At 60.9% G+C, this 27,628-nt stretch overlaps 2 protein-coding genes across 3 annotated transcripts; one reads left to right on the forward strand and one right to left on the reverse strand.

The window, feature by feature from the left end:
* Positions 1-23,433, forward strand: AP2A1 (adaptor related protein complex 2 subunit alpha 1). Of its 2 annotated transcripts, XM_004619847.2 has the most exons (24): positions 1-189; positions 8,563-8,631; positions 8,760-8,902; positions 9,125-9,318; positions 15,006-15,135; positions 15,629-15,730; positions 16,468-16,576; positions 17,865-18,015; positions 18,165-18,333; positions 18,416-18,553; positions 18,671-18,853; positions 19,081-19,178; positions 19,334-19,565; positions 19,665-19,832; positions 19,929-20,092; positions 20,329-20,394; positions 20,678-20,734; positions 20,908-20,990; positions 21,088-21,177; positions 21,970-22,093; positions 22,213-22,329; positions 22,424-22,493; positions 22,599-22,733; positions 22,994-23,433. In XM_004619847.2, exons 1-24 carry the CDS (start codon positions 123-125, stop codon positions 23,069-23,071), a joined length of 2,937 nt encoding a protein of 978 aa, XP_004619904.1. In that variant the 5' UTR covers positions 1-122; the 3' UTR covers positions 23,072-23,433. The 2 variants fall into 2 exon arrangements, with proteins under 2 accessions (XP_004619904.1, XP_004619905.1); XM_004619848.2 differs by lacking the exon at positions 20,329-20,394.
* On the reverse strand, positions 23,434-27,628 carry FUZ (fuzzy planar cell polarity protein). The gene is made up of 11 exons (XM_004619850.2): positions 27,321-27,628; positions 26,923-27,044; positions 26,633-26,717; positions 26,441-26,509; positions 25,969-26,073; positions 25,155-25,352; positions 24,970-25,065; positions 24,725-24,831; positions 24,583-24,647; positions 24,420-24,494; positions 23,434-23,669 (listed from the first exon to the last, which is right to left on the reverse strand). Exons 1-11 carry the CDS (start codon positions 27,429-27,431, stop codon positions 23,443-23,445), a joined length of 1,260 nt encoding a protein of 419 aa, XP_004619907.1. The 5' UTR covers positions 27,432-27,628; the 3' UTR covers positions 23,434-23,442.

Raw genomic sequence — 27,628 nt, forward strand, 5'->3', positions numbered from 1 at the left:
TCCCCCCCTGGCCGGCTCGGCTCCTCGGCGCTGCCTGGGGTCCTTTCCTCCCGGTGCCCGCTGCCAGCCCCCGCTGCGCTGTGCCCTGCCCGGCCCGGCCTGGAGCCGACACCATCGCCATCATGCCGGCCGTGTCCAAGGGCGATGGGATGCGGGGGCTCGCGGTGTTCATCTCCGACATCCGGAACTGTGAGAGCGCGGTCGGGGGGCCTGGGGGTGGGGGAGCGTCGGCGGCAGGCTTCGGGGGGGCCACCCGGGGGCCCCAGGGATGGGGAGCCGTCGGGGTCGTAGAGGAGAGGAGTCGAGGGGTTCGTCGGGGAACTTTCGGGTCGGTGGGATGGCGGGACTCGGGGTGTCACGGCGCCTCCTGAGGTGACGACGCGTCGTGCTGGAGGCGTCCGGGAGCGTCTCAGGAGAGGGAGGCGGCTGATGGGGTCCCGGGGTCCGGGCCCCAGAGGCGCCTCCCGGGAGTGATGGGAAGGCAGGGGCATCCGAGAACGGCGGGGTTACAGAAAGAGAAGGTGCACTGCTGGGGTACATACCCGGGAGTCGTGGGGTGGGAGGAAGCCCCGGGGCCGAGAGGGGTGACACAGGGTGGCCGGTGGGGCCGTGCGGGGCGGGGGAGGCTGGATGCAAGGGTGTTACGGAGAGAGGTCGAGCCACCATCCCTGGCTCCTGGCATGAGGCCTGGGAGTGACAGAAAGTCCAGACGGTGGGTGAGGACGGAGCTGGGGGCGGGTGGGAGACGATGGGAGGCCCTGATAAGGGATAAAGGGGGGTGCTGGGGGCAGTGCAGAGGGGTACTGAAGATCTGTGGGAGCACAGAGGGGGCCGTGTGATAACGTGGGGGGCTGGGGAATGCCAGCTGGGTCTCAGGAAAGAGAAGTGGAAGCCCACTTGAAGGGAGTGATGGTGGGGGTCAGGGGTCCAGAGCCAGGTACTGGCGCCCAGCTGCCACCTAGGGTCAGCGGGAGCCCAGGAAGGACTGACAGGAGGGCGGGCGGGCGGCTGCCAAGTCTGTGCCCACCGCTGGGTGTTGGCTGCAGAGCTGCCAGGCGCCTCCGGGCCTGCCTCCGGGGGCTTGGGGGGGGTCAGCAGGCTGGGGTGCCAGTGAGTCAGCCGTGACCTTGAATGAGCCTCCCCTCCCTGTGCTCATCATCTCTTCACACCTCCCTACCGAGAGGAGAGCAAGTGCTGGCCTCTGCCTTCCAGACTCATCCTCCTCGGGAGATAGGGAGACCCAGCCTCCAAGGGAGCCCCCGCCCCCCACCCCATGGCTGGCGGGGAATATCATGGTTCTAGAAGACACTGGCACAGAGAAATGGTTCAGGGAGTGGCCACTGTGAGGACCCACGCTGGAGAGAGGAGAGTGTGGGTTGGGGGATCGGAGGAGGGTCCTTGCCATGCATCCCAGACGGGTGGGGGGCCCCCCACTTGTCACTTCACCTTTGACTTGATGGGGGGTTCTGTAGTCCAACGGCGCATGCGTCCCGTCTGTTCTTTCTCCGATGCCTTTTGATCTTGTCACTATCCCAGACTCAGGACTCCTGACCTGAGACTCCCACCCTGGGGAGCGTGCCCAGCTTCACGGCCGGGGTGTGTGTGGTGGGGAGTAAACAGAAAACCCCAACAAGTGTCATCGGGTGGAAACACAAGGAAACGGCTGCAGCTCAGCCTTGGAGGCCTGGCCCCCGGGAGCTGTCAGGGGTCCTGAGTAGACCTGGGGGATGCCAGGGGATGCCCGGGCCTGAGGCGGAAGGATGTTTGTGTGTGTGTGTGTGTGTGTTGGCGGGGGAGTCAGAGCCTGGGGGTCCCTCAGGCTGGTGCCCCGGGACATCTTGATGGGTGCCGCGTGTTCTGTGGGCCGAGGGGAGAAGGGCGCAGTTTTTGCCTTTTCTCCATAAGCACTGGGGAGGGTCAGAACTGCTGTGGAGCTGCCACACGGGGCTGTTCCCACCTCAGTGCTCTAGGGACACTGGTGTTGGTGTCGGAGCCCTGGTTTCCCTCATGCAAAGCTGCATACAGCCCCTTGCACCTGTGCCCCAGCCCCTGGGTGAGTCCTGAGAATGACCCCAGGAGGTGACAGGTGCCCAGTGACTCTGGGAAGGGACTGTCCCAGGCTTTTGGATGCGACATGGAGAGTGTGGGGAAAGCCCCCCTCCACTCCACTTTCGAACCCAGAGGGACCCCAGGGGCGTGCAGACATGCAGACATTTTGAGTTGGGGCCGGAAGAACCAGGGATCGCTCCTCGTGGTGAGGAAGGTGGGCACTGAGGCCCGGTGCCAGCTGACCTCCTAGACACTGGTGCCCAGATGCTCAAAGCCGCCTTTCGCCTCATACCCCCATTGGGAACAGCCCAAATGTCCATTAGCAGGCGGCAGGGTGGGCTGTGTGCTCTTCCTGCAATGGACCATTACTATTACTCAGCCAGGAAAAAGCGTGGTGTGTGAGGCTGGGAGCGGGTGAATGTGGCAGACACATGTCGCACGCGCTGCATTTGCTCCCTGGCACGCATTTGTGAGTAGCTGTCAGGCTCCTGTCATCAGGCCTGGCATCCCCCTGGGAGGCCCAGGCCGCTTCCTTTAGCACTGTTGGCTATAACCTCTATTTAAAATTTTTTTTCTATTTAAAAATTTTGAGGGGTGAACCAGAGAGAGGTGCTACAGCAGGCAGGACACTTGCCTTGTATGTGACTTGCCTAGATTCTGTCTCTGGCCTCCCCTAGGGTCTCCCAAGCCCGGCCAGGCGTGCTCTTTGAGTGCAGGAGCGGGAGTCAGCGTTGGGTATGTTGGGTGTGGCCCCAACACCAAAATAAGTAAATAATAATAAACAATTGGAAGGCAGTGTTTGCACCACACCTGGTCATGCACATGGGCTGCTCCTGGCTCTGCTCAGGGGTAATTCCTGGAGCGAGCCGCTCAGGGGACCAGGATCAAACCAGGGGCAGCCATATGCAAGGCCAGTACCTTAACTATCTAAGCTCCCTCTGACCCAGAAAAAGAAATAATAGAAGTTTTTTTTTTTTAAAAAAAAAAAAAGATCGAAACTCTGGCCTCGGATCCAAGAGAAACCTCACCGGAAGTGCTAAGGTGATGGCTGGGGTGGCAGGGCTATGGCCTCAGCATGGGCTTCGTAGGTGGGAGGCCTGCAGTGTGTCTCCAGCACCATCAGTACCCCAGCACCGCCAGAGAGTCCTGCTAGCGTCACTGGGTGTGGCCCAAAGTGCGTGTGTGTGTGTGGGGGGGTTTTCTAAAACTCAATAGTGAGAGAATCCAGATCCTGCAGGCCATGTGGGGTGGCCCCCGTTTACACGAGTGTTCGAGCAGGCAAAGGCTGGAGAGAGGAAGGAGATTAGGGGCTGCCGAGGGTTTGGGGGACTGGAATGCCAGTGACTGCTAATGAGTCCAGGCTGGTGTTCTGGGGAGGTAGATGAGAATGTTCTGTAATTTGATATCAGCCTATGGTGGCACCCCATAGTGAGTGCACTGGGAAGGGGCCCAGGAGTCTTTTCTCAGCTGACTTTGGGAAGGGAGGATGGCTAAGGAAGGCTGGTGGCTGCGTGGCCCAGAGCCGAGGAGCAGGAGAGGCAGGCAAGACCACAGGCAGCAGGTGCAAAGGTCCTGAGGCTTGTGTGGCTGCTGCAGGAGGCATGGGCTAGGATGCAGAGAGGCCTGGGGGGTGCTGGAAGGGAAGTGGGTGGTCACTGAGGAGTGGGGATGAGGCGGGTCTCCTAGGCCTCAAGTGGAGGGACTGGGGGTCACATGGTGGAGGATCCAACTGGAGGACCATGGTGGGGGAAGGTTCTGGAAAGAGGCAGGCTTTGAAGAGGGAGAGAAAGGGCAAATTCTACAGATAAGGAGGCTTGGCCTAATCCAAGGGCGGAGGGCGTGGACCGCCCCTCTGGAGCGTGGAATCCAGCCTCTCAGCTAGTTATCTGTCCGGGAGTCCGCAGGGCAGGGCTGGGGCCCTGCACCTCCCAGACTGCCAGTGCCTGGGACCCAGTGGCCTGAGCCGGCCCTGCTGGGCACAGTCCTCTCTGAAGTGGGGGGCAGCCCGTGGCAGCCGGGCCCGCTCTCCACCCTGACTCCAGTTTCAGTTCTGCGCTCCGCAGGACCTGCTCCTCTGCTGAACAAATGAATGAGTGAATGAATGAAGTGTGCACAAGCACATCTCGGTGCCACCCCATTCCCAGAGCTCTAAACCCCAGCCCCTCCCTGGGTGCTCAGGTCCTCGCAGGGCGGCTGGCCAGTACTCGAGGCTGTGGGTGGTATTCTGGCGTCGGAGAGGTGCTGGGGGCAGTGCAGGGCAGGGGGCTGGAGGGGCCCCTGGCAACGGGGCTGTGATGCGGGCAGCATCCTTCCTGGGAAAGGAACAAGGGCTTTGCTGGAGGGGCAGCTGGGCAGCTGGGCAGAGGCCCTGGGCAGGGCTGGGCTTGGGGCAGGAGGAGGAGGCGGCAGCGGAGGATGTGGCCCCCCTGCGGGGTGGGGAGCAGCCAGTTTGGAGGTGCAGGGGGGACCACAGGGAAGAAAGACTTTGCTTCTTTGAGTCTTCAGGGCAGGGCATGATGGCCCCTCTTGGCACGCATGGCACTTGGGGACTCCCATCCTCTCCCAGGACCTGCCACCCTCTTGGGCATTAGGCTGTAGGGACAGACCGATCCCGGCCGGAACCCAGCGCCTGTCCCTTCTCACTGTGCCCTCTGAGCAATTCCACACCTCCCCTGCCAGGGCCGCCCGGCCATACCACCAGGCTCCAGGCAGCCATGCCCTGCCCTTGGGGAGCTGGCATTCGGGTCGGGGAGGCAAGGGTGCCCAGCACAGCAGGTTAGCTGCTGACAGGGGTTGGGTGGGAGGCAGGCCAGACTCACCCTTTCTGCAGTGAAGACAGCCTCAGCCCCTGCTGACCACCATTAACTCTAGCCTTACAGATGCTTGAAATTTGCAAGCGTGAGAAAAGCGAAGGGCCCTTGAGCTGCATCTGAATAAGGTTCACTGCCCCGGGCTACACTGCCCATTATTCAGTGCCATTACGACTTGGTAAATTTGTTTGGGTTTTTTTTGGAGGGCAGGGGTAGGGAGCATGCCTGCAGTGCTCAGTGCCCGTGCCCAGCTCTCTGCTCAGGACTTGCCACCACTGGTGGTGCTTAGGGGACCGTGGGTGGTGCTGGGGTCAGGCATGCAAGGTGTGTGCCCACCCGTCCCGTCTAGACCCTTCTCCAGCTCCATCGGAGCCGCTCTGCTCTTGAGTAAACGTTTCATGGGGAGCAGCAGGTTCGGGTCCAGTCACATACCTGACACCTGCCAGCCTGCCCTGATTCCTGAGCCGGAGACAGGACAGCAGGGAAGGGGTCGCCAGGCACTCGACCCACCCAGGTTTGATTCCCACACCCCCATAGAGTCCCCCGAGCCAGGGGTGATTCCTGAGCACAGAGCTAGTAGTAGCCCTTGAGCACTGTGGGGTGTGCCCTCCAAACCAGAAACAGGTCCCCAAAACAAAAAAGTTGACTCCCCGTCACACTTTCCTAGTCCCCAGGAAGGCGCACACTAGACTCTGGGCCCTAGCTCACAGCCGGGGACACCTCTTTTGTGGGTGCCCCCGGGGGTGCTGTGAGGCCACCCCTCCTTGCTTTATCTCCTCTGACCAGAAGCCCAAGGTGGAGCCGGCAGAGCAGGTTGGGGACTCGGGGAGTTGCCAGGGGAAAGGGGTCCAGATGCACCCAGCAGTGGCTACAACTCTCCTGTGACCCCTAAAACAGGACAGAGCTGCAGGTCCGGGCCCCCTCCATTTCTTTTGTTTTCGGGGCCACATCCGGTGATGCTCAGGGCTTAGTCCTGGCTTTGTGCTCAGGGATCATTTCTGACGGGCTCTGGGGGGTATATGGGATGCCGGGGATCGAACCCGGGTTGGCCACGTGCAAGGACAGTGCCTTCCCCGCTATACTCTTGCTCTGGCCCCATCCCATGTCTCCAAGTTTGGTGTTTTTTTCTGCTTTGTTTTTGTGCTGCATGCAGCAGTGGTAAGGGGTCCCTCCTGGTTCTACGCTCAGGGATCGCTCCTGGAGGGGTTCAGGTGATCCTGTGGGCTCTGGAGATCAAACCCGGCTTGGCCAAAGCTTGCCGTGCCATCGCTCTGGCCCCTAATAGAGACTTGAGCAGGGGCTGGCCAGGCCTGTCTGCCCAGGACCAGGCAGTGTCCGTGAGTCGGTCGTGGGCCTGTTTTAAAACAGGTTTGAAGTTGGTTTTGTTTGCTAGGAGAGAGTAATTGTCTGCGGCTCTCCCTGTCTGTCACATTGCCTGTGTCACTGTGGCAGTGCCACCCTTGGGGTGGGGGTGGGGGGCAGTTCTGGGAACGGAATTCACATTCACATTCTCATGTTGTTGAGGGGGAAGGCCTGGGGCAGTGGGATGGCCCTGCCCCTTGCTGTCCCCCCAGGGGGAGCATAGGGTCGTCTGGCACCTCTCCGGATAGTGCTCCTTGGCACAGTAGGTCTCGCCCTGCCTCTTCCTCCTCTTTCACAGCCTCAGCCCAGGTTGGCCCTGCCCTGCTGCTCCCTTTCCACCTCGCGCCAGTGTAAGGCGGGGGGCTTCCTCCTTCCGCCTCCCCTGGCCCAGAGTTTTTGTTCTTGGGGTTCTGGGCACCCCCAGAGTCCGACTCAGCCTGGGGCCCGGGGAGCCAGTGTGTGATTAATGAATGAGGGATCGAGTGGCCGCTGGGACTGCCCAGGCCAGCTCTGCCAGGCCAGCTCAGACTCCGCCTCGAAGCACTGGCCTTTGCCCACCAGGCCCGGGCACCCCCGGCCCCAATCCCCTGGCCTCAGGGTTTCAGGAGCTCACCTCAATTGAGGTTTGTTTCTTTTTGGCGGGGGCGGGGGGGTGGGGGAGGGTTAGGGTCACACCCGGCAGTGCTCAGGGCTCCCTCCTGGCTCTTAGCTCAGGAATTCCTCCTGACGAGTCTTGGGTGCGAGGGGATGGAACCTGGGCTGGCCCTGTGCAGGGCGTTGGGCTCCGGTCCCTGCTGGCTGACCCCAGTTTGATCCCTGGGCATCCCCAGATGTAGCCAGCCTCTGAAGGACCCCAGCCCCTCCCTGGCACCGCCTGGCCCTGGCCTTGAACCCCTGGCCTGGTTGGTCAGATATCAGCTGGGGAGAAGTCCTAGACTGCCGAGCACTGCCTGAGAGAGCCTCCAGTCGCCTGGAGTTACCAGCGAGCGACAGGTGTACCTGTGACAGCCGGTTGCCCATATGATGTGGAGGTTGTGACTTCATGATGATATTTTCCGTGAGATAATTTACCCTTTATAAACCGCGTCATGCGAAACAGGAGCTTGTGTATAATTACTGTCCTGAGTGATGAATCCATTTATTATCCCCCCCCCACACACACACACACCACTTCCCTTTGTCATTATTTCTGTTTGTTTGCAGTGGCCGTGGGTCTCCCAGCCCGGCTAGGAGCTCCCCGAGTCTGTGCTCCCCCATGGTGGGCCTCATGCCCACACACGTGCCTTCCTGCTGGCACCCACACCCAGCAGGGCTGCAAGGCTGGTCTTTGGTGCATGTGGGACACTGGATCTGAAGTCCTAAGACAGTGCTCAAATGACCTGGTTTTCATTCTCCTTTTTCCCCACCTGGGGCAGCTTTGGGGTCAGCTTGGCACTGACCAGCAGGTGGTAATTACCAGGGGCTTCTTGGAGGAGGTGGCAGCTGAAAAGAGCATTGTGGGGCATCCCTGAAAGTTGGGATTTCTCTAAGGACAACCTTCGCATCAGGCCCCTCCAGGGCCACCTGAGCTCCCAGGTGCTGGAGGCCACAGCAGGTGTCTGTCTTTCAGTCACTGCACTTATTAAGCATCTGCCGTATGTGAGGTTCTGCCAAGGGGCTCCTGTGCAGTGACCCTGGTCTGTGGTGGAGCCGGCTCAGACAACACCGATGCTAAAAGTGACAGGATATCTGGTGGGCAGCTTCCGAGCAGTGCCCAGGGGCACTCCTGGCAGTACTTAGCCATTGGGCCTGGGTGGCTCCATGTTGGAACCCAGCGGTACTGGGGACCATTCAGTCCACTCTCTATGGTGCTCCGGCCACTGTAGGGGAATTCCAGAAGCTGGCCCGGGGGTCCGGGCAGGCTCTGGGTGAGGGGTCAGGATGTCTCAGGCAGACAGGCAGCTCAGCACCCAAGATTGCAGCCTCATGATGGGGTGTCAGTGGGGCCTCCTGGGAATTGGGGGCTTGGGGAACAGCAGGTGTTTGGGAGACTGGGCGGTGGGTGTGGTGGCGGTAAGGGAGCTAGGGATACAGGAGAGAGATGACAGGCTTGTAGAGACCCCCGATTCGATCCCCGGGTCCCCTGAGCACCACCCGGAATGATCCCTGAGCACAGAGTCATGAATTGGGTGTGGACTCCCCCCAAAATATGTACATTCATCCATTTCTTTGTCAGGCCAGGGCTGGGACTGGGGCTGTGAGGAGCTGTGCAGGAATGGGGCTCCCTGGGCCCCCAAGTGGGGGGCAGCTGTGAGGGAGGCTGGAGAGAGTGCCCCCAGAACCCCCTGCTTCTCCTCCTCAGGTAAGAGCAAGGAGGCAGAGATAAAGAGGATCAACAAGGAATTGGCCAACATCCGCTCCAAGTTCAAAGGTGAGAAGGAAAGGACCAGGGCTGGTGGGGAGGGGGGCTGCTGCAGGGCGGCTGGGCCAGAGGCTGGGCCCTGTGCTCTCCTCGTGGGAACATGCTCACTTCTGCCCCATGTCCTCCTTCTGGCCCAGGGGACAAAGCCCTGGATGGCTACAGCAAGAAAAAGTACGTGTGTAAACTACTCTTCATCTTCCTGCTCGGCCATGACATCGACTTCGGCCACATGGAGGCCGTGAACCTTCTCAGTTCCAACAAGTACACGGAGAAGCAGATCGTGAGTGTTGGCCCGCCGCGGGGCAGGGCTGGCACCCCTCAGAGAGGACGCTTGGGTCTGAGGGAGGAGGGCCGGGGGCCAGAACTCCTCAGTTCGAATAAAGTCTGAGGGAGGAGGGCTGGGGATTAGGACCCCCCTTAGTCTGCAAGAGAAGAGTGGGGGCAGCACCCCTCAGTGTGAGCGTGGAGGGGCTGACGGCGCTCTGGGGTCTGCTGCCCTCAGGGCTACCTGTTCATCTCCGTGCTGGTGAACTCCAACTCCGAGCTCATCCGCCTCATCAACAACGCCATCAAGAACGACCTGGCCAGCCGCAACCCCACCTTCATGTGCCTGGCCCTGCACTGCATCGCCAACGTTGGCAGCCGCGAGATGGGCGAGGCCTTTGCCGCCGACATCCCTCGCATCCTCGTGGCCGGGTGAGGCACTAGGCATGGACCGGGCCATGCCCGAGCCTCCTCTGCCGCTGCCGGGGTCTCACCGCTTTCCTGCTGGGATGCAGAGGCGGGCCTGGGGTGTCCCGAAACCCTCTTGCCCATGTGAGGCTGCCAGTGGGTGGTGCTGGGGAGAGAGGATGGGGTTCAACCCTGGTTCCATCCCCAGCACGGCTGGGTGCTGTCCCCAAATGACCGAAAATCCCAGGATCAGTGGTTGTGTGCTCATTTGGCCGTTGCTGTCTTGTTAGAACCAAGAGGGGACAGTCCAGCAGGGAGGGCATTTGACCCAGCTTCGATCCCTGGTGTTCCATAGGGTCCCCCAAGCGTCTCTAGGAGTGATTCCTGAGTTCAGAGCCAGTAGTAACCCCAGAGCATCACCTGGTGTGACCCCCCCCCAAATAAAAACAGAACAGAGAGGGATTCCCCTTCCATCTGGGGGGGTCCCCCACCACTGCTATGTTTGGATCCTCATCAGCCAGCAGCATCTCTTCTTGTGTGCTGGGTACTGTCTCAGCCATGGGCATGCTTGTGCCCCCAGACCACCCAGTGGCCAGTCCCACAAGGGGTGTTGGTGCAGTCCTCATGGGATGAAATACTGGGCTCTCTCAGACCCAGGCTGGGGGGGCGCATTGTAGTTGGGAGAAGAACGGATTTTGTTGGGGGAGGAGCCTGAGCCTGGCAAATCCACGAGTGCTTCCAGGAGGAGCTGGCATCCATTGGGAGCTGGGCCAGCCTGGGGAATGGGGACACCTCGGAGGGGGAAAGTAGGAGTCACTGGACTGAGCTGAGGGGACTTCTCGGACCCCTTTGTGAGTTCAAGTGTGGGTGCATTCGCTAAGAACCATTCCCCCAGCCAGCTGACGGGGAACAGTGTGGAGCAAGGGAATGAAGGAACTGACCACAGGCTAGTTGGTAATCAGAGTTAGCTGTTGTATAGAAATCGTGAAGGCAGGGGCTGGAGCCATAGCACAGCGGGTAGGACAGCGGGTAGGACGTTTGCTTGCACATGTCGACCTGACCCATGTTCGGTTCGATTCCCATATGGTCCCCTGAGCACCGCCAGGAGTCATTCCTAAGTGCATGAGCCAGGAGTAACCCTAGTGCATCGCCTGGTGTGACCCAAAAAGCAAAAAAAAAAAGAAAAATTGTTAAGGGTTGGGGTACATGTAGGTGTGGTTGAACATGATCGTAATAATAAACAGGTGTAGAGCCCCCCCTTCAGGGAGAGTTCTTCTAGGAGATTAACTCAGGGACAAAATCTCATCTAGGGGCTCAGCTAGGAGATCAACTGGGAGATCTGCTCAAGGGCGGGATTCCATCTAAGGACTCTTGCTCTCTCCTTTACTTAGCTAGTAAGCCATTTAAATAATCATATTAAATTTACTTGTTATTAATATCTCTAGTCATTTTGTATGAACACAGAAATAAATATATTAAGCATAAAGATTGGCTCTTCCTGGGGATATTGCTTTATATCCCAGACTACAGTCCTCAGGCCAGGTTAGTCTTTCCTAACCCCAGCAGGGTCCTTATTCCGTTACTTCTTTTTGGGCCATGACAGAGTTTGTTCTATGACTGTGCTCTTATTATACTTCTTATGGTGATTTGGTTGTCCCTTTTTGATTCCATTATAGCTTATGGCTTGCCCTGGGCCCATCCAAGTCCCTTTCCTAGACCCTCCTTTTGGGGTTGTTAGGAAGTAAAGGCAACTGAGACTTAAGTCAGGTAAAAGTGATGGATGCCCAGGAGCATATATTATTCAGAGTCAGTTAACTCCCATGTTACAAAGGCATAGCATCAACTCTCTTCCTGTGTCTATACAAAAAAGAACATTGCTAAGTACGCAAAGGAAAGAGAAAAGCAATGAAGGATTAGGAGTGCCTGTTGGAATTGGGTATGCCCTGGGAGCACTGTGATGGGAGTAACTCGATAAAAGTAAGCTCCCTGAGGAGGAGCAAGGATAAACCAATGTTATTCAACACCCCTCCACAGTGATACTGTGGGGGAGGGGTGTCCAAGGGGGAGCTGGCAGGTAGTTGAGACCAAGGAGGAGGGGACAGTCACCAGGAAACTGCAGAGAAAGGGTATCTCTGGCGATAGTGACAGGTGCAAAGGCCCTGCAGGTGAGAGGTGTGGTGTCTGCAGTTGCTGGGGCAGAGGAGGGGAAGTGGCCTGTGATGAGGATAGAAAGGCAGGTGGGGCTGGGGGGGGTGACATTGTGACTGGGTGTGTCCAGAGATCTCTGGGCCTGGAGGAGAAGAAGGCAGGACTGTATTTTTGGTTTTTTTTTTTTTTTTTTTTGCTTTTTGGGTCACACCCGGCGATGCACAGGGGTTACTACTCCTGGCTCTGCACTCAGGAATTATTTCTGGCGGTGCCCGGGGGAAACTATGGGATGCTGGGAATCGAACCCGGGTTGACTGCATGCAAGACAAATGCCCTACCTGCTGTGCTATAGCTCCAGCTCCCAGGACTGTGTTATTCTTTTTTTTTTTTTTTTTTGCTTTTTGGATCACACCCGGCGATGCACAGGGGTTACTCCTGGCTTTGCACTCAGGAATTACCCCTGGCAGTGCTCAGGGGACCATATGGGATGCTGGGATTCGAACCTGGGTCGGCTGCGTGCAAGGCAAATGCCCGACCCGCTGTGCTATTGCTCCAGCCCCTGACTGTTATTCTTAAGTTTGTTACTTTGGGGGGGGCCTGGGGGACCCTAGGGGGTGCCTCAGAGACTGAACCTGGGCCACCATGTGTAAGGCAAGTGCCTTGCCTGCTGTACTGTCTCTCTGGCCCATTGCATTTGTTACTTGTTTTTGTTTGGGAGCTCCGGCCAGCAGAGCTCGGGCTAATCCTGGCTCTGTGCTCGAGTGACCCCTGGAGGCCTCGGGGGACCCTTTGCAGGGCTGGGGATGCAAACGGGTCAGCATCGTGCACGGCAGTGCCTTGTGCCCTGTATATCTCTTTGGCCCTTATTTTTATTATTTTTTTTTTCTTTCTGGGTCACACCCGGCAATGCACAGAGGTTCTGCACTCAGGAATTACTCCTGGCTCTGCACTCAGGAATTACTCCTGGCGGTGCTCAGGGGACCATATGGGATGCTGGGAATCAAAATCCGGGTTGGCCGCGTGCAAGGCTAACACCCTCCCTGCTGTACTAGCCCTCCAGCCCCGGCCCTATTTTTATTTGGCGATTGTTAGGATTTAATTTTGGCCTAGGGCCACACAGCAGCTCAGGGGCTGCTCTGGGGTCCCCACACACTGTGAGCGCACGATTGCTGCTGGCAGTGCTCTGGGACCATTGTGACAGTGGATAGAACTGGGGCTCCTCGCGTCCTCTGCCTGTGTTCATGCCCTGAATAGGTCAGCATGGTGGATGAGACTCACGCTCCACCCAAACCCTGCATCAAAGCGGGGTGACCGAGGCAAAGGGAGATTTTCTCGTGCACCCCAAGTCCGAAAGTGAGGACGTGCAGGCCAGCCCCAGGCCAAGAGTGACTGGGGTCTCCCCGAGGGCATGCGTGCCGGCCAGGGAGGCTGGCCCTGGTCTGTGGGGCCCTGCCGCCTTCGGCCAAGGCAGAGAAGGGCCTGGAGGCCCATCTTCAAAGCAAGGGCACCCAATTACCAGCTTTGAACCTCGGCCCGGGCAACCCACTCACTGCTTTCAAACCCGAGGCTGGGCCTCCTGGGGGGCATCCACAAACTTGTAGTGAAGCACAGCTGAAAGGCGGGAACCCAGTGGTAGCGTTCCCCTCCCACCCCCGGGCCCACAGCAGCAGCCGGGAAAACCCGTGAAGCTCCAGGCTGAGGATGAGTTGTTGCTGGCAGAGTCGGATCAGGGTGACAGGAGCCACAGCAGGGATCCCCGGGCGGAAAAAGAAGTAGGCTTTTTCTTTTTTCCAGGTGTCATGGGAAACAAAAATGATTTAAAAACAGATGTAGGGGGGCTGGAGCAAGAGTACCGATGGGAGGGCGTGTGCCTTGCACACGGCTAACCTGGGTTCGTCCCTGGCACCCCACATGGTCCCTGAGCATCGCCAGAAGTGATCCCTGAGCACAGCCAGGAGTAAGCCCAGAACACTGCTGGGTGTGGCCCAAATGCCAAAAGAGTAATATGAAAAATTTAAGGTGAAGAGTTATAGTGGCTCCCTTTAGCCCCTCAAGCCACCTCCTGGGGCCCTGCCTCCCTGCTCTCCAGAGTGTGATGGCGGGATTTCCCGTGCATGTTTTGTCCCTTTATGCCTGGGCCCATACCTGTACCGTGTGGGTGTTGGAGGGGGAACGACCTTTCTAAGCCCTGCTCTGTGAGGCTTACCCAGGCCAGATTTGGCCCGAGTCTGGACCGGCTGATTTCATGTCTGGGCCCATTGGTGCTCTGGGCCCACTGGTACCACCCCCGTTGGTCCTCAGGGATTGAATCTGGGCCTGCATGCTGGTGCCCCTGCCTCTCTCCTAGTCCTCCAGTCTGGCCTGAACAGTCACTGTCGGGGTCTCTGTTTCCTTTCACCAAGCTGATGAGTCACTCTTAGGTCTCAGCTCACCTTCTCTGGCCCTGAAACCAGAGCTGAGAATTCTATCTCCCTCAGGGAGGCTGCGGTGGACAGGAGAGTAGGAGTTGGAAGAGGCCCGGGGGTGGGCTGCAGGGTGGAGAGGCCGGGGCGGGGGGCTGCCCACCGTTGACCCGTACCTTCAGCGTTCTCAGGAGGGCAGCTCAGAGTGGAATTGCAGCTCTGGGTCCGCCTCAGTCCCAGCCCTGGGGGACAGCCCCCAGAACTGGCCCCCGGCCCTGGCCCAGCTTCTGTCAGGTCCTTCCTTTGGACCCAAGCTCCACCCTGCACCACAGCACCCCAGACACGCAGGCGGCACCCACTTTCTTTTACTTTGGCTTTTGGGGTCACACCTGGCAATGCTTAGGGCCCACTCCTGGCTCTATACCCAGGAATTACTCCTGGCATTCTCGGGGGACCCTATGGGATGCCAAGGATCGAACCTGGACTGGCCGCGTGCCAGGCCAGCGCCCTCCCCGCTGTGCTGTTGCTATGGCCCTGCTACCCCACTTTCTGCACCCTCTGCTCTGGGGTCTGGGTTTTGGTGGTTTTTTTAATTTGCTTTTTTTTTTTTTTCTTTATGGGTCACACCTAGCAATGTACAGGGTTTACTCCTGGCTCTGCTCTCAGGAATCACCCCTGGCAGTGCTCAGAGGACCATATGGAATGCTGGGAATCGAACCCGGGTCGGTCGCATGCAAGGCAAACGCCCTACCTCCAATACTATTGCTCCAGCCCCTAATATGTTTTTTGGTCTTGGGTGACACCCAGCAGTGGAGGAATCACTCCAGGCCATGTGAGGGGGACCATATGGGGTACCAGGGATTCAGCCCAGGTTGCCACGCTGCAGGGCAAGCTCCCTCCCACTCCTGCTGTGCTGTGGTGCCCTCAGTGCCCCCTCTGGCCCCCTGTACCCTTCTCCCACTCCGTGCTTTTGCTGAGTGCCCTGGGGCCGGCTGTCCCTGCATCCTCGGCAGGCAGCAGCACCAGCCACCACCAGGCATGTGAAAGTCACACTCGAGTTCTTTCTTTTCTTGCTGGTGGGGGGGCTGTGGTGCTGGGGGTCCCTGAGCGCACCAGAGCCTGGACCCCACTGTGCTCACCCCCCACCCTGTGTGCCCACAGGGACAGCATGGACAGTGTGAAGCAGAGTGCCGCGCTCTGCCTGCTACGTCTCTACAAGGCCTCGCCTGACCTGGTGCCCATGGGCGAGTGGACAGCCCGCGTGGTGCATCTACTCAATGACCAGCACATGGTGAGCGCCTGTACCTGCTAAACCGCCTGCTGACCCCACTGCCCACTGCCCACTCACCTTCTTGCCCTCCCCCATCTGGGGGCCTGGGATCCCAGTCTCTTCTCTGACCCCAACACCGTACTGGCACCCCCCCCACTGCCCTAACCAACCAGATCCCATCCCCCGTTTCTGCCCTCCTTCACTCAGGTGCCCCCATCCCACCTCTCATCACTCTGCCCCCCCCCCCTACTGCCCCATTACCCCTGTATCCCCGGTGAGGCCATCTTGTTCCTGAGCGCAGGGTGCCCTCCCACACCCCCCGTGCCTTCTGCCCTCTGCCCAGCCCCACACTCCATTTCTGGTCTTTTCCCTCCCACTCACATCCCCTCACCCAGGTGTCTGATACCCCCTGGGTGGGGGGCCCTGCAGACGCCCACATCCCTGTGGCCTCCTGAGCCCTGAGACCGGCTTCGTTACCCTGGCTGACCCTCACCTGCCCCTTGCCTGTCCACAGGGCGTGGTCACAGCTGCTGTCAGCCTCATCACCTGCCTCTGTAAGAAGAACCCGGATGACTTCAAGACATGTATCTCGCTGGCTGTGTCACGCCTCAGCCGGGTGCGTGTCAGCCCCGGCACAGTTAGGAGCCTGGGCTGGGAGCTGGCATCGCGCTCTCCAGGCCTCTTCCGGGTTGTGTGACTCTGGGTTGGTGGCTGTGCGTCTCTGGGCCCCATCTGGCCCATCTCTGTGGTGTTGACACCTGTTTCCACCCAAGACCATCAGCTGCTGGGGAAAGCATCAGGGTGGGCCTGGGTCCAGTCACAGCATCAGGAGAGGCTTGGCTTGCAAGTCGCCCGGGGCAGAGCTCCCCAAAGGAGGCACTTTCCCCGCAGTTCGGGAGGGCTTCCTGGAAGCCCTGTGCCATTGACTAGGAAGAAAGCACCAGCTTGTTCCTTCCTCCTTTTTTTCATCATTCACCACACATCCAGGTTGCTGGGCCAGTGGGGAAACCCAGGCCATGGCGGTGAGGGGGTGGTGCAGAATACCATTAGCAGTGCTTCTCGGACATGGGGTTTCGAAGGCCGAGTAGGAGTTTTTCCAAGAAAAACTGGTGGCATATTTGCACTTACTTTCCTTGCCACCTTGCGAGCCTGACTCTCACCTGCCCAGTGGGCTGTGGGGAGGTGCTGAGCAGAGGGAGCTGCCAGAGTAGACGGGAAGTGCATTTGCTGTCTGCCCCCGAGCACACACTGGTCGCTCTCGGGGCCCCAGGGCCCTGTGTGTCCAAACCCCTGTGGGAAGGCCCTCTCCGCCGACCACCCAGACACCCAGAACTGCCCTCTCCCTCCATCCAGATTGTGTCCTCCGCCTCCACTGACCTCCAGGACTACACCTACTACTTCGTGCCGGCACCGTGGCTCTCGGTGAAGCTCCTGCGGCTGCTGCAGTGCTACCCACCGCCAGGTACCCCGCACCCCGCCTGCCGGGTTGAACAGGCCCTCTGGGCTGCCTGGGATTGTTCTGAGGCTGCACTGGGGCCTCTCTGCTCTATCTGAAGCCATTGCGGGACGAGTGGCCGGGGGCCTCCTGTCCTACCCACATATACAAGATGACCCAGGCCCAGAGTCCCCCACCAGGTCCAGGGGCTGCTGGGCTGTTCTGTGTGGATCAGTGCCACCATCAGCCTCCCCACCCCCCGCCTGGCTCCTTGTAGCACTGTAGCACCGTCGTCCTGTTGTTCATCGATTTGCTCGAGTGGGTACCAGTAACGTCTCCATTGTGAGACTTATTACTATTTTTGGCATATCCAGTACACCATGGGTAGCTTGCCAGGCTCTGCTGTGCGGGCGGGATACTCTCGGTAGCTTGCCGGGCTCTCTAAGAGGGGCGGAGGAATCGAACCCGGGTCGGCCGCGTGCAAGGCAAATGCCCTACCTGCTGTGCAATATCTCCAGTCCCTGGCTCCTTGTATGTGCCTTTATTTGTTTTGTTCTTGGGCCATGCCCACTGATGCTCAGGCCTTACTCCAAGAATTGTGCTCAGATGTCACTCCTGCAGGCTTGGGGGACCTTATGGGAACGGGGATTGAACCTGGGGTGTCCGCACACAAGGCCAGTGCCCTCTGCACTGTGCTGTCTCTGAGCCCACTGTGCGTGCTGGCGGAGCCTTACCCTGGATGGCTTCCTCACACCAGCCCAGGAGCAACTGCAGCCTCATGCATGCTCTGGCCCTGAGCCACCCCCGGGCCAGGGCCCCACCAAAGAGGCCTGTGGTCTTTTTCCAGACCCTCTGCCCCCTGAATTTGCTGATGTGTGGGTGCGGCATCACAAGAGAACCTAGCTGAGCTGGTCTCGGGGCTTCATGTTGCCTCCCGGCCCGGGACCCACAGAAGGGTGGGGTGCCTCAGATCTTCCGGTAGCATCGCAGTCTCTGTGCTCGCCTGGCGTTGTCTGCTGTTGATTCCTGACCCAGGCCCGGAGTCCAGCCCTGTCTGCTCCATGGGGGGGCGTTGGCTCTCCCTCCCCCGGCCAAGGCTCAGGGATATCTGGGGAAGCTCCTGGAGCTGTCTTAGCTCGAGGGATCTTCAGGGCATCAGTGCTAAGGGGAAACTGAGGCTTCCAGGAGCAGAGAGCCTGAGTGCGGGGACAAATTCCCCTATCACTTTGCCCTGGAAGCCGGGGCTGGGGCAGTGCAGAGACCCCCGCCTGGGGCTGCGGCCCCTGCATGCTCACCAAACTGTCTGTGTGCCCAGAGGATGCCGCCGTGAAAGGGCGGCTGGTGGAGTGTCTGGAGACGGTGCTCAACAAGGCCCAGGAGCCGCCCAAGTCCAAGAAGGTGCAGCACTCGAATGCCAAGAACGCCATTCTCTTTGAGACCATCAGCCTCATCATCCACTACGACAGGTGCCCGCTCCCCGGAGGGAGGGGCTGGATCCCGGGTCGAAGGGAGGAGGGCCTGGATCCTGGGTCTGAGGGAGGAGTCCGTGTATGGCTCCAGTGGGGGAGGATGCTGTGTGAAGGGTGACCCCCGCCAACCGTTCCACTCCCTGCAGTGAGCCCAACCTGCTGGTGCGCGCCTGTAACCAGCTGGGCCAGTTTCTGCAGCACCGTGAGACCAACCTGCGCTACCTGGCGCTGGAGAGCATGTGTGCGCTGGCCAGCTCCGAGTTCTCCCACGAAGCCGTCAAGACGCACATCGACACGGTCATCAACGCCCTCAAGGTGCGCGGGTCTGCCGGGGCCCCTCTGGGTTTCCGCGGCCCCGTGGAGCCTGGAGCACAGCCTCCCTGCTCTCCTCCTGCAGACGGAGCGGGACGTCAGCGTGCGGCAGCGGGCGGCCGACCTCCTGTATGCCATGTGCGACCGGAGCAACGCCAAGCAGATCGTGTCGGAGATGTTGCGCTACCTGGAGACGGCAGACTACGCCATCCGCGAGGAGATTGTGAGTGGGCGCACCGGCACCCGGGTCTGAGGGAGGAAGCTGGCGGTCTGAGGGAGGAGGATCCGAGGGACCAGATGCCTGAGCACACACCCTGCTGTGCCCCCACCCCCCCCGCAGGTGCTGAAGGTGGCCATCCTGGCTGAGAAGTACGCCGTGGACTACAGCTGGTACGTGGACACCATCCTCAACCTCATCCGCATTGCGGGCGACTACGTGAGCGAGGAGGTGTGGTACCGGGTGCTGCAGATTGTCACCAATCGGGACGACGTGCAGGGCTACGCTGCCAAGACTGTCTTTGAGGTCAGCCTACTGCGGGGTTGGGGGACTCCACCACCTGCGCTGGCCCTGCGGGTCCCCTGACCTCTGCCACCTGGGTGAGCCGGGGCTGGTCACCTCACAGCCCTGGGCCTGTTTCCCCCGTTGCAGTCCCCCCACATCCCAAGGAGTCTCAGGCTTGGTCTTTCTCTCTCAGCGTGCCGAGGCGTGTCTGAGGTCCCCCTCACTGTCCCTGCCTCTCCCTCCCGCAGGCGCTCCAGGCCCCCGCCTGCCACGAGAACATGGTGAAGGTCGGCGGTTACATCCTTGGGGAGTTCGGGAACCTGATTGCCGGGGACCCGCGCTCCAGGTCAGAGGACGCCTCCCAGGAGGTCCCTGGGCTCCTCATCCCTTTGGGGTGTCAGGGCTGTCGCCTCCCCTCCAAGAACCTCGTGGTCCAGGGTGAGGGGCTGTGGGGGTGGTGGTCCGAGGCTGCCCACTGACCCCGGCTCCCCCCCCCCACAGCCCCTCAGTGCAGTTCTCGCTGCTGCACTCCAAGTTCCACCTGTGCAGTGTGGCCACGCGGGCGCTGCTGCTGTCCACCTACATCAAGTTCATCAACCTCTTTCCCGAGACCAAGGCCACCATCCAGGGTGTGCTGCGGGCCGGCTCCCAGCTGCGCAACGCTGACGTGGAGCTGCAGCAGCGGGCCGTCGAGTACCTCACCCTCAGCTCAGTGGCCAGCACTGACGTCCTGGTCAGCCCCCCGCCCAGCCCTGCTGCCCTGCTGCTCCCAGGGGCACCCCTGCCCACCGATTCCCAGGTCTGAGCCGTCCGCTGTCCCCCTGCTCCGCAGGCCACCGTCCTGGAGGAGATGCCTCCTTTCCCGGAGCGCGAGTCTTCCATCCTGGCCAAGCTGAAACGCAAGAAGGGGCCGGGGGCTGGCAGCACCCTGGATGACGGCCGGAGGGACCCTAGCAGCAACGACCTCAATGGGGGCATGGAGCCCACCCCTAGCACCGTGGTGGGTCCTGGGGCAGAAGTGGGGGGGTGTTACCGCGGCTGGGGTGGGGGGCAGTGTGGGCATCCCCTTTGCTCACCTCTACCCACTGCCCCACAGTCGACCCCCTCGCCCTCCGCTGACCTCCTGGGGCTGCGGGCAGCCCCTCCCCCGGCCGCACCCCCAGCCCCTTCGGGGGCAGGAAACCTCCTGGTGGATGTCTTCTCCGATGGCCCTGCCACCCAGCCCAGCCTGGGGCCCACGCCAGAGGAGGCCTTCCTCAGGTACCACTGCCGCGCCGCGATCCCCAGCTCCCTCTGCCCTTGCACCTCTCTCCCCTCCTTCTGGACTCTCTGGCGCCCCTGCCCTGTCCTTCCCCGCCACTGGGTCTCAGTCTGCTCCTCCTTCTCTCCTTCCCTCTGTCTCTCTTCGGCTCTCTTCCACCCTCTTGCTGCCTCTCTGGGATTGGCTGCCTGCCACGCCTGTCTTCTCTTGTCTGCTCTGGGATTGGATGGCCCAGCGAGCTGGAGCCGCCTGCTCCTGAGAGCCCCATGGCTTTGCTGGCTGATCCAGCTCCAGCTGCTGAGTAAGGGGGTGCGGGTGGGGGTGGACTCTTGTGTCCCTAGGGAGGGCTCGGGCTGTGGGGTTCCCGAGGAGCAGCAGAGGCAAGAACTTGGATAGAAGGGTGAGGCCGGGTCCTCTGGCAGGAGGGCGGGATAGCGCAGAGCCGGGGACAGTTGCCAGGTTCTTGGGTTCTTTGAGGTTGCCTGGGAGTCGGCCCCAGCCCGCTCTCATCACCCCTACTCTGACCTCTGGGCCTGCGCGTCTGGGCCCCACCCTCTCCCATCTCACTGCTCTTCCGCCTCCAGCCCAGGTCCGGAGGATGTCGGCCCCCCCATCCCAGAAGCAGACGAACTGCTCAATAAGTGAGTTGTGGGAGGGTGGTGGGGCGTTTGGGTCGCTGGGTCGGAGGGAGGAGGTGCTTGAGGGTTTGGACTCCTGGGTCTGGGGGAGGCGGTGGCGGGTAACTTGATTTCTGGGCCTGAGGGAGGAGGATCTGAGGGTCTAGACTCTGCCATCCCCCATTGTGCCCACCTAGATTCGTATGCAAGAACAACGGAGTCCTGTTCGAGAACCAGCTGCTGCAAATCGGTGTCAAGTCGGAGTTCCGGCAGAACCTGGGTGCGTGCTGGGACTGTGGGAGAGGTCAGGGTGCGGGCTGGTGGCGCAGGGCCTGGGTGGAAACGAAACTCCACCACCCCCTCCTGCCCCTCTGCAGGCCGCATGTATCTCTTCTATGGCAACAAGACTTCCGTGCAGTTCCAGAACTTCCTGCCCTCAGTTGTCCACCCTGGAGACCTGCAGACTCATATCCTCTGGCTGTCGCCAGGCCCCCAGCACCTGAGCTGCCGGGTTACTTCTGTGCGATCAGTGCCATCTGGGGTGGGGGCAGGAGGAACCCTGTCCTGCAGGGCAGGGGATGAGAGTGGTGCCCTGTCACTGGTGCAAAGGACACCTTGTCTGTGTAACCTGATCCGGCCCCTTTGATGCCTGGCCTTGCATGTATCAGGTCCTGCTCTCCCCTCAGGAAGGGCTCCCGTGCACCCTGAGCCAGGCCCTTCCGAGGGCTCAGGAAGGGGCTGTGGGGCGCTTGTGCCTTCCTGTTCTCTCCCCAGCCCCCTCTCTGAACCCTGGTCTCCACATTTGTACTTCGGGTCATGCATGAGCCCCAAGCTTGGGGAACCTTTTAAGTCCTTCAGTAAACATGACATTTCCAGAAGCTTCCCGAAGCCTCAGCTCTGGGCCAGGGCCAGAGACGGACACCCATCCTTGCCCCGGTTGGTGGGGATGAAGGCAGTGGGGATAACATCAGTAGCTGCTTGCTTGCCCTGTGCCAGACTTGAAAGTGTTTAGTTAGCAGAGTGAACCCCAGGCCATGAAAGCTGGCCTCAGAGAGCCGGGCGATATGGGACCTCACAGAGAGGGCCCCGGAGACTACCGGTGGACCACTGAGGGCACCTAACGGGTGGATCAGGGCTTCTGCTCAGGGAAGTGTCCGCAGCGCACAGTGCCAGGAATTATCTGGGATGGGTGGGGAAATCCCGGGTTGGGGCAGGTGGCACCCTCCCCCCATTCTGTCTTCCTTGACCCCAGCGGCCACAGCTGGCCGTGCAGACCAAGCGCGTAGCGGCGCAGGTGGATGGTGGTGCGCAGGTGCAGCAGGTTCTCAACATTGAGTGTCTGCGGGACTTTCTGACGCCCCCGCTCCTGTCCGTGCGCTTCAGGTGAGGGGCGGGTCTCTGGATGAGGTGGCGGGGCCTGCCTGGGCAGGGTTGGCCTTTCTGGTGCAGGGGCCGGCCGCAGGGCTGGGGGCTGACCCCCCCAATTCCTTCTTCCCTGTCAGGTACGGGGGTACCCCGCAAGCCCTCACCTTGAAGCTCCCGGTGACCATCAACAAATTCTTCCAGCCCACGGAGATGGCGGCCCAGGATTTCTTCCAGCGCTGGAAGCAGCTGAGCCTGTGAGCAGTGGGGGGGTGTGCCCGGGACGGGGGTAGCGGACATAGCTAGAGCACCCAGCCCCTGACCCCACCTTCCCTCGCCCGCTCCCCCAAGCCCCCAACAGGAGGCGCAGAAAATCTTCAAAGCCAATCACCCCATGGACGCAGAAGTTACTAAGGCCAAGGTGAGGGAAAGGCGAAGGGCCCTGGGCCTCGGTTGCCCTCTCCACGCAGGCGCGCCAGCTGCCCTCCCTGGGCACCCCCTGATAACCATCTCCCTTCCGGCCCAGCTCTTGGGGTTTGGCTCTGCACTCCTGGATAATGTCGACCCCAACCCAGAGAACTTCGTGGGGGCCGGGATCATCCAGACTAAAGCCTTGCAGGTGGGCTGTCTGCTCCGGCTGGAGCCCAACGCCCAGGCTCAGGTGAGTGGGAGACCCAGGAGCCCCGCCCAGGCACTCCTGCCTGCCCCCCCATCCCTTCCCTCTGCTCCGAGTCCCCATCGCCCTGCCTTGTCTCTCTGGGGTGCATCTATTCTCATCTCCCTTTGGTTTCGGGGTCGTGTCTGAGGCATGATGTGATGCTGGCGCTCCGGGCCCTGTGAGCCCTCCCCACCCCCCCCACACACACCTGTCACCCACCAAGCCCTTATAGCAAGCTTCTCATCGTCCTGCCCTCCCTCCAGATGTACCGGCTGACTCTGCGCACGAGCAAGGAGACCGTGTCCCGTCACCTGTGTGACCTGCTGGCCCAGCAGTTCTGAGCCCTGGACTCTGCCCCCGGGGATGTGGCCGGCAGCCCCTAGGACTGAGGCAGCTTCTGTGGACGGGGCGGCATGGGGGCCTCCTCTGGTGACAGGGAAGACCCCAGGGGTGGGGGGATGCCTGGGACCCTCCTCCGGCCTTTTGTATTTTTATTTTTGTTCATCTGCTGCTGTTTACATTCTGGGGGGTCAGGGGGAGCCCCCTCCCTCCCTTCCCCCACCCCAAGCACAGAGGGGAGAGGGGCCAGGGAATCGGGTGTGCCTCCTCCCCTCCCACCTACCCTGTCGTAGCCCCTCCCGCCTCTCCCCGTCCAGGGGTCGTGTATTATTGTGAGCGAATAAACAGAGAGACGCTAACAGCCCCACGTGGATCAGAGCAGGGGCGTGAGGGTGTGCAGCGTGCGGGTGGCCAGGCCCCGCAGCCCGTGCGTGGGGCTCTGGGGAGACAGGAGCAGCAGCAGCCGCCGGGGCCACAGCTGCAGGGCCACCAGCCGACACCCCGAGTCTGGTTCCTCAGTGCCCGACACCAGGTAGCAGGCTCGTGGCACCTGAGCCTGGGGGGCCGCGTCCTCCGCCTTCTCGTCCAGCAGCCCCAGCTCTGGAGAAAGGACGGGGGGAAGCTGTCAGCAGGCACCGGCCCAACTGGGCAGGGGACCCGACTGTGGCTCTGAAGGGGCCTCACAGCAGCAGCTGCCTGTGGTGACAGGCAGCCTCAGACTTTGGCTTTGCTCCCCATTGCTGCTGGGGAGGCCCCAGCCCAGCTTCTCGGACCCTCCAGGGCCCCCTATGTTATGTGGTGGGATGAGGGGCGTATGGCTAGGAAAGCAGAGTTGTCTGCCCTTCCCAAGGGGTCTTCTTGGCCCTTGCAGCTTCGAGAGTCCCCCCTGCCCCACCAGGGGTCCACATGGGCAGTCCCCCCAAACCCCAAGCCCCCCAGCAGGGCCTCTGGCAGGCCACCTCTGTCTGGATCGGGGCTCTCTGGCACGTGAGCGGAGCCTGGTTCCTTGTTTGTGCTCTGGGAAGAGCCTGTACCATGGTCGATAAATCCCACCTGGGCGGGGGACTCAAGTCACAACCCTGAAGCACTTGTCTAGGGTCAGGTGGGTGGCCCAGAGCACTGGAGCACGTGTGGTGCCACGTGGAGGCCCAGGTTCAATCCCACCACTGCATGGTCCCCCATGAACACCTCCAGGGGCCCCACAACCAACCAGCAAAGCACCTGTCTCCGGAGGGTGCCCCGGAAACAAATAGGATCCCCTGAAGGCTCAGAGCAGCGGCAGAGCTAAACCTTCAGCTGTGGCCCTCCGTGGCCCATCCATGCCTCAGCGCTCCTGTCTGAAGTGCTCACCTGGTGGGAAGTGTGTGGCTGTGACCAGGGAGTAGAAGGAACGAAGGAGGCGCCGGCGCTGCTCAGGAGAAGGTTCTGGAAGGGGGAGAGACCCGGTGACAGCGCCCCTCCTGGGATACGCTGCACAGGCCCTTCTGCCCTCCCGGCGCACCCTCTTTGTTACCTTTATCGGAGGAGAGTTCCACCGTGAACAGACACCGCTTCAGTTCCAGGTGGAGGAGCAGCAAACTGTGGGAGAAGGGGGCGGGGTGGCCAGAGCGGAGGCTGAGACCCCGGCCCCACGCCATCCCCACCCCTAGCCTTACCCGAGCACATCGGTGTGTATGGGGACGCCCCCGGGCAGTGCCCGGGGTCCCAGCGGCAGGCAGGCTCTCAGCGGGTCCAGCAGAGGCATCCACCAGCGTTCCAGGAGCTGCAGGGGGCCGTGAACGGTGTGGCCAGGCCCGCCCATAGGCATCCATCCCCCCTCCCCCCTGACCCGATGAGACTGCGGGCTGCATGGGCGGAGCCGAGGAAGGGGCAGGCTGGGGGGCGGGTGTCCCAGAGTCACCTGTGGATCCAGCTGGCTGAGGGGAGGCCGTGGCCCGCAGAGCAGACACAGCTCCAAGCCCGGCAGCAGCGTCAGGGTCAGAAGTCGGTGAGGGACCTGGAACCGCAGGGCGGAGGACGCCAATTGGAGCCGAGCCCCGCCCAGCCCCGCCCCACCCCTCCTCCCCGCAGGCCCCGCCCACCCACCGTGGGGCTCCCGTGCGGCAGGTACACCGGGTAGTCGCGGGCGGCCTGCGGCGGCAGCGACCCCACCATCCAGGGCAGCAGCACAGCCTCGGGCGTCCCCAGTCGCCACCAGCTCTCCGTGGCTGCTACGACCCGGCCCGACACGATCAGGCTCACGAAGGCTGTGCCGGAGGCCTCGGCAAACCCACAGAGGGCTTCCTGGGGGAAGGGGACAGGCCACGGGCAGTCAGGGAACGCGAGCAGGAGGGGCTGAGCCGGGAGCGGGGATCACCTAGGCCTGGGTTCCTTTATGTGTGGGTGCAGTATCCAAGTCACTTTGTGAGTGTACTGAACAGGGAAGGTGCCTGCTCCCTGGCCTGTTATCAAGCTGGCGAAGCGAATTAACAAGCAGCGGGGCTGAAAGCGTCTGGCAACATACAGGCTCATCTGACCGATGCTTGGTCATCTGCCGAGAGTGGCGCTGCACGCAGGTGACCAAACCCGTGCAGGATCCCAGGAGGTGTTTGAGGACCAGGGGGCAGATTCACTAGCAGGAGGGAAGCAAGGAAGCTGCTGGGCCCCATGGGCCGCGGGAGGCTGCTGGGAGAACGCAGCTGGTGGTATTAGAAGAAAGGTCTAGTTGGCTGGTGGGTGTCAGATTCCCTATGTCCTCAGACATGAGGCAGAGGGGTCAGGACCAGGAAGAGATGGGGTCAGCTCTGGGCGCAGATAGATCCTTCAAGAGACACACGGGTGGACCGGAAGCCGAGAAGGCAGGAAGATGTCAAGCCAGGCAGAGGGACAAGTTGAAGAGTCCCCAAGGCTTCCCCAATACCTGCAGGAGGGACCCCTCTGGAGGTACCACGCAGTCCACACACTGAGTCAGGTCCCCAATGAGCTCCGAATCCCCCAGGAAGCTGTCAATGAGGCGGTAACTGGCCTAGCAGAGGGGAGAGGAAGGAGCTAGGATCCTGCCAGGCTCCGCTCGGCTGCCTCCCCCTCAAAACTCCCTGGTCCAGGGGCATGAGAAATAGCACAGCGGAGAGGGCGCTTGCCTTACACCCGGCCAACCCACATTCTATCCCCGGTACCCCATACAGTCCCCCTGCGCCACCAGAAATAATCCCTGAGTGCAAGGCCAGGAGTAACCCCTGAGCATCTCTGGGTGTAGCTTGGAAACAAACCGGTCCATCTCAGGAAGTTGAGAACTCCCAGTCACACTGTCCCAGGGACTGCTGGGAATTGTAGTTTCCCAAGAGCAGCACCCTGGCATCCTTCCTCCCCTCCACCCCTTCCCACCGCCTCACCCTCAACTCCTTCTTCAGCCTCTCCACATTGCGGATATTGGTAAGCTCTTCAAGTCCCACCAGAAGAACCTAGAAAAACAAAATCAAAGGAAAAGGCAGGGACACCCCTGATTTGGGGAGCGGGAGGTCCCAAGCTGCAGGATTCTGGGCCACAGGGAGGAGGCGGCTTGCTTTGGGAAAGGGGAGTCTCACCATAGCCCCAAACACCATCTGAAGGAGACGCTCCAGCTTCAGCTCCGAGGTGCCCTCTTCTGATGACAGAATGATGAGGGTGATGCTGTGACAGGGGAGAAAGAAGAATGAGGACAGGCCAAACATAGTGGGGTTTGTGGGGGAGTGACAGTCAGGGCTCAGAGAGGCAGAGAGGGTCATGTCTGTGTAGAGATCCCCACAGTCGCACAGCTGCCCATGGAGATCACGAAAGGCCTCAGGGTCATCTGTCACCAGGGCCCTGTCCCCGGCGCGTGCCACTGCTTGGGGACCTGTCATGGAAGCTTCTCCACACCACGGTCGTATCCTCGGTCCTCGCAGAGGTCAGCTGCACCTCGAGATTCTGTCCAAACATGTGGACTCCATTGAGGGAACCGATGACAGAGAAAGGGAGCTGGGGAGAAGTTGGGAATTGTTGGGGTCAGGAAGCCCCGAGTCTCTTGGCCTTGGGACCCATCATATCCAGGCTCCCGGTCGTTCCTCTTTCCAGATTCCCCAGGGCTTCTCTTCGGGGACCCAGGATAACCTCTAAACTCGAGTCCAGTTACGAGGCCCCTTTTCCTTCAAAACTCATCCCTGCAACTTCCTCAGTCCCGTCTAAGCCCTTTTGGCTTCTAGAGGGGTCTAGAAGCCCCTTTTAATATCTGGATCCAAGCGTTCAGGGCCCCACCTGCTGGCGAGCTGGGGCGCCGCCACGGCTGCTCCTGCAGAACAGGGGAACCCCGCTGGAGGCCGCGAGGCACAGCAGATGCACGGTGCCCTCGGACCCCTCCTCCCCCATTTGGAACTTCCCCCCCTCCCGTCGGAGAGGACAGTCACTGCCCGCCTTGGAGCATGACGTGGTCTCTCGAAGCGGGGCTGGCGTCGGAAGCCGCCAGAGAGGGAGATGAGGAACGGATTGCAAGAAAACTACACTCCAGCTTTCTTCACCCAACGCGAACCCACTCTCCCACAAATCGAACCTCCCACAAATCCCGT

This window comes from Sorex araneus, chromosome 8 (assembly GCF_027595985.1).
Source record: "Sorex araneus isolate mSorAra2 chromosome 8, mSorAra2.pri, whole genome shotgun sequence".
Classification (NCBI taxonomy): Eukaryota; Metazoa; Chordata; class Mammalia; order Eulipotyphla; family Soricidae; genus Sorex; species Sorex araneus.

What these genes read in the sequence shown, in the direction of transcription:
- AP2A1 (XM_004619847.2), top strand. Translation starts at nt 123, where the DNA reads ATGCCGGCCGTGTCCAAGGGCGATGGGATGCGGGGGCTCGCGGTGTTC. An exon ending in GATCCAGCTCCAGCTGCTGA is followed by an intron (nt 20,395 to 20,677) that starts GTAAGGGGGTGC and finishes TTCCGCCTCCAG; the next exon opens with CCCAGGTCCGGAGGATGTCG. An exon ending in GCAGACGAACTGCTCAATAA is followed by an intron (nt 20,735 to 20,907) that starts GTGAGTTGTGGG and finishes GTGCCCACCTAG; the next exon opens with ATTCGTATGCAAGAACAACG.
- FUZ (XM_004619850.2), bottom strand. Translation starts at nt 27,431, where the DNA reads ATGGGGGAGGAGGGGTCCGAGGGCACCGTGCATCTGCTGTGCCTCGCG. An exon ending in GCGCCCCAGCTCGCCAGCAG is followed by an intron (nt 27,045 to 27,320) that starts GTGGGGCCCTGA and finishes ACTTCTCCCCAG; the next exon opens with CTCCCTTTCTCTGTCATCGG. An exon ending in GGAACTCTCCTCCGATAAAG is followed by an intron (nt 24,495 to 24,582) that starts GTAACAAAGAGG and finishes TCCCCCTTCCAG; the next exon opens with AACCTTCTCCTGAGCAGCGC.